The sequence below is a fragment of the Myotis brandtii genome, unplaced genomic scaffold (genome assembly GCF_000412655.1).
Source record: "Myotis brandtii unplaced genomic scaffold, ASM41265v1 scaffold64, whole genome shotgun sequence".
In the NCBI taxonomy this organism is placed as follows: Eukaryota; Metazoa; Chordata; class Mammalia; order Chiroptera; family Vespertilionidae; genus Myotis; species Myotis brandtii.
Window position 1 is genome coordinate 1208417 of NW_005370460.1, and position 4849 is coordinate 1213265.

At 63.3% G+C, this 4849-nt stretch overlaps 1 protein-coding gene across 1 annotated transcript in view; it reads right to left on the reverse strand.

The window, feature by feature from the left end:
• CCDC190 (coiled-coil domain containing 190) overlaps positions 1 to 2688 on the reverse strand; it is a 4019-nt gene extending 1331 nt beyond the window's left edge. The window contains exons 1-4 of the mRNA XM_014528520.1: positions 2510 to 2688; positions 1483 to 1684; positions 340 to 428; positions 1 to 173 (exon numbers count right to left, since the gene is read on the reverse strand). Of these exons, the coding sequence (XP_014384006.1) occupies positions 1 to 173; positions 340 to 428; positions 1483 to 1678 (458 nt within the window). The 5' untranslated portion in view covers positions 1679 to 1684; positions 2510 to 2688. The remainder of the gene's footprint in view (positions 174 to 339; positions 429 to 1482; positions 1685 to 2509) is intronic.
• Between the last annotated feature and the right edge of the window lie 2161 nt (positions 2689 to 4849).

Here is a 4849-nt window from a genome sequence, read left to right on the forward strand (position 1 = left end):
ATCTCCCCTGGGAGGGGGGAGGTCACCTGGCTTTGAGGTGGCGACTGCTCTTTGCTTCTCGTGGGGCTCTCGAGGCCATTGTGGCAGGAAGGAGGCCCCTGGGGCCGGGCCCCATGTGCTTCCTGGGCTGTGTTGATGGCCAGGGCTCTGGGAGGGGTGAGAAGAGGAAGGTTCTCTGAAGCCCATGAAGATGCCCATATGTTGAATTTCCAAGTGATTGGACCACGGCCCCACATGGGGTGTCAGCCAGGCCACAAGGGGGTGAGGGGACGTGCTGCCCAGGGGTGGTGTTTCCTCAGGGAGGGGCCCTGGCAGGGACAGCGGGAGGAGGTGGGTGGCCCCTCCCTGCTGCGGGCGCACGGGGGCGCCTCCTGGTCTCTGCTGAACTCGGTTCCCGGGGGAGGAGGGGCACTTCCCCTTGCGGTCTGCTGGGAGGAAATGCATACCTGTCATGGGTTGAATTGTGTCCCACACTGATCCCTCCCAGCCCTGACCCTGGGCAGCCTGTGGCCATTGGCGGAAGAGCCTTACAGAGGTGCTCGGGCACCATGAGGGCACCAGGGTCCCTAGTTGGACGGGACTGGTGTCCATCACACGAGATCGGACGCAGACACCCGAGGGGGAGACGTGAGGGGAGACAGGAGGGGACACAAGGGGGAGGAGGCCTGGAGGTTGCCTGGGTTCACTCCTCCCTCCCAGTGAGCAGCCTGGCCACACCTGGGTCTGGGCCCCAGCCTCCAGGGCGGGGCATGACTGTTGTTTAAGGACGGGACCCAGGGCAGTGAGGGAGGAAGGAAGAGAAGCTGAAGCCCTCTGTGCCTGGGCCATGACCGCTGCCCCGGGACCTCCAATGGACGCTAAGGCACCAGGACCTCCGATGGACGCTAAGGCACCAGGACCTCCAATGGACGCTAAGGCACCGGGACCTCTAATGGACGCTAAGGCACCGGGACCTCTAATGGATGCTAAGGCACCGGGACCTCCGATGGACGCTAAGGCACCAGGCATCTGCCCGTTTGCCTCGAGGCCTCCTGGGGGATGACAGAGCACTTGCCCTTTGGCTTAAGGAGAGCGAGAAAGCCGGAGTGGACGCGGTGCAGGGCGTCGAAGTGTCCCAGCCTCAGCAGCGTGTGCGGCCGGAAGGCCCTGGGAGGCCGGGCAGTGGGCAGAGCTGGGAAAGCTTGTGCCCCCCCTGTCCGCTCAGCGGGGCCGAACCCTGGGGCTCAGGTTTGACCCCTTCCCTAAGGTGCCCTCAGGCTCACCGCTGCGCTGAGTGGTACGGACCCGGCATGGAAAAGAGGTGAAACCCACTCAAAGGGGCGCGAAGGGAGAGTAGAATAAAAGCAAAGCGAGAAAGCAGGAGACCAAGGGTTCGAGCGGGAGAGCGAATTGAAAGAGGGCCTGGCCTCAGCTGGAGTCAGGGGTGGGCGCTCCAGGAGCTGCGAGGGCCTGGCCCCGCCCCGCCCACCTCCCCGGGGTTACCTTGCTGCAGCCTCTGCAGCTGTTTCTGCAGCTGCCGCTGCTCCCAGGCCAGCAGCTTCAGGTGGCACAGGTGGGCTTGCTCGAGTCTCTGCAGATGCTGGCTGAGCCTGGCCTCGGCCTGCTTGGCGTGCTTCCTCTCCAAATCCAACTGCTTATGCAGCGGCCTCCTGGCCATGTGCCGCTCCGTCCCCTTCATGCTCTCCTAGGCGACACGGAGGCCCCGACACAGCGAGTGGGCGCCTGGCCTGGCCTCTCGGGCGGGTCTGAGCTGCACTGCCTGCCTGTGAGGTGGAGGCGCACTGTTGGGAAGTCTGCTCTGCCGTGAATGAGATGCCAGGGACCCCGAGGACGGAGGGACAGTCGCTCCTCTGAGCTCTGCCTCTGCCCAGAAATCCGTGGTAGATGGAGTGTCCCCCCCACCCCCTGCTCCCCCAGGACCTGCTGTAAGATCAGGGAAAGCACACAGGACTCTGGGGAAAGAAAGGCAAGGCTGTCTGTGGAGACGGCATCGCCACCCACGGGAGTGCCGCCTGTCTTCCTCGGTGTCCGGCTCAGGGCTCCCTTCCGTTCATTCACTCACACGCGCAGGTCTGTGGCCTGTAACGGCCCCGTGCCAGCCGCTCTGGGAGGACGGGGTCCCGTGGAGGGAGATTTCAGGTCGGTGACTTGGGGGCCAAATCGGAACAATCACTTTCAAAAGTGCAAAGAGTGGGACCTGCTGGTCCAGGCGCTGCCCCCCTGGGCCTGACACAGTCCTTGGCGCCCTCAGCCTCTCGTCTTCCCAGAACCGCCCCCTCCTCCCTCTGGACCCTGAGGACCAAGCCCAGGGCGACTTCTCCCTGCTCAGGTCTCCTGGCAGTAAGGGCAGGGACAGGTCTCCCCGCTGGAGCCCGGGGTGAGTGGGTTTCCATCGATAGTGATAGTACCATGGTGGCAAGATGAGGTCAGGACGAGGGAAGACGAGCGAGGACACAGGAAAAGCTAGGCAGCCGCTCTGTGGACCGAAGGCCAGGTGAGCAGCACTTACCTGCGAGCCCAGCTCCCCCAGAGGATGCTGCTCCCTCCTCTGCGCTGGGTAAGGAGCTGAGCTGTGCTTCTTGGGTCCAGGGGTCTGGTGTGGGGAGCGAGGCCAGCTGGAGCCAGAGCGGAATATGCTTCAAAGCTCGCAGAGCCTGTGTCCCACTCAGGAATGCTGGCTGCCTGGCAGGCTCGCCCCAGGCTCTAAGTCCCGCCCCCTCAAGGGTCCCGCCCCTTACTGTCCCCGTGTCCATGGGAGCCCAGAGTGGAAGCCAGGCATGTCCGTGCTCGCACCCCCTTCTTCCTCCGCTTAGCCCTGGCCCCTCCTGTCCCCATTCCTGCTCCTGGGAAACCAGGCCAGGCCCCGGAGACGCAGAGTGGCTTTCTGTCTGTGCTCATCTGCGGGCAGGAGGGACCCGTTTCCTGGCGCCTCTCACCCCCCCCCCCCCCCCCCCCCCCCCCCGGATTTCCCCACGCTAATGTTTGTCCATGGGTTATGCATATCCTATCTAAGTGCCAATGATAAGATTTCCCAGGCTCAACCCAGAGCCGGACGGGAAACTGCAGGTGCTTCGGGATCGTCTCAGGGACAACGCAGGCGGCCAGGCCCCTGTGGGTTATGGAACGAGGTGTCAGTGGGATCTTGGCTGTTGCCTTGGGCGTCATCCGAGAACAAGAGGCATGAATGCTCCTCGGGGTTTACTCATCTCCAGAACCTCCCGGGAGGCAGCCAGGCCGGCCTGTTCCCCATGGCCCCCCTCACACAGGCTTTGTGGGGATCTCTGAGGGGGCTGCTCTCAGTGGGGAGCGCTCCCTCCCCCGCCCTCCCAGGACACCACCCTGCTCCTCCTGAATGCCAAGCCTGGGCCAGGGCGGGTTCCCGGAGAACCACCAGCCAGAGGGTGCCTCGCCCCATCGGGGACCTGGCAGGACCACAGAGCAGTGCATGCCCACCTGGTGGCCCGGAGCTGAGCACAGCGAGGGGGCTCAGGAGAGAGTTACCCCTGCCACCCTGGGCCGCCCTAGAGGAAGCTGCCTGTTCAGGTTCGCAGCAGGGCCCCGAGTTTGAGGGGCAAGAAGGAGCCCGAGTGTGGTGACTCGGGAGGGAATGGGGCCAAGCCCCGGGGTGCAGAGGGCCCCGGGCTCCTGGTCCTGCAGGAGCGGGGCTGGAGGAGGGAGCAGAGGCTGCAGCCTTGCCCTGGGAGACGCCAGGTCAAACGAGGTCATACTTCTCATACTTCGCCCAGAGCGTGCAGAAATGGCAGGGCCACGGGCGGACTGCAGGGGAGCGTCCTCACCACAGCCAAGAGCAGAAAACAGCGGGGCGCCCAGACCAGGAGTGCTGCTAATCAGGAAAGACCTGCCTGGTCCCTCCCTCCTGTCCTCAAGCTCAGGGGGCGCAGTGCTGGGGAGACGGGAGAGGAGGACTCGGAACCAAGGACCCCCAGGGTTGGAGGCTGCAGTGACAGAGCAGGTCACCCTCCCTCCCCTCCTGGGACCCAGGGAGGAAGGGATTAAATGACATGGGATCCGACTCAGTGCGAACTGGACTCTGGTGGAACCACGGTGGCCAGGAAAGTGTAGGGTCTGCCCACGGTCCTCAAGGGCCAGAATGCAAATGAACGACAGACGGAGGAAGGCTGTCACTTTAAGCCTCTGACGAGGTCACAGGCCAGGCCACCGGCCTTAACCCGGGGGCGTGGGGGGACTCACGGTGGCCTCACCCACATCGCTCACAGCCACCGCTCAGCCTCAGGGACCGAGAGGAGAAACCCAGTGCCCAGCAGCGTGAGCGCACGGAGAGGCACTGCCGGAAACTGCTTCCCCTGAGTCAATCAGACCTTGAAGTCTGGCTCCCAACGCACAGGATTCTGGGGGAGCTAATGGACAAGCTGAGAAAGCAAGTCCGAACGTGGGTCTTTCTAACCGGTGACCTGGTTTATCTGACGAGTCAATAGCAAGGGGGGCGTGGGGGGGGGGGGGGAAGAAAGGGCCTCTGGCCCGGTAATCAGCACTCAGCACTCGAGAGACACAGCCAGAGCAGCCGGCCTGCTTAGACCCACCTCCACCGCCTGCCTGGAAGGAGCCCTTGGGACAGGTGGGCATTTGAACGGGAGTGGGTGTTAGAGACCTAAAGTTCTTGTGGATTTGCTGGTTGGGCACTTCTGTTAGTAAGATCCTTATCAGTCAGCACCGCCTGACTGAGTACAAGGAGGGGACGTGTCTGCTCTCAAGCACGCCAGCCAAGTAAGATAAACTACCATGTGCATAGTTGTCTGCAAAGGGGAACATGGTGACGCCTGAAGCTGGGGTGTGGCACTAAAGGGTTTATTAGATGATTCTTTCTAAA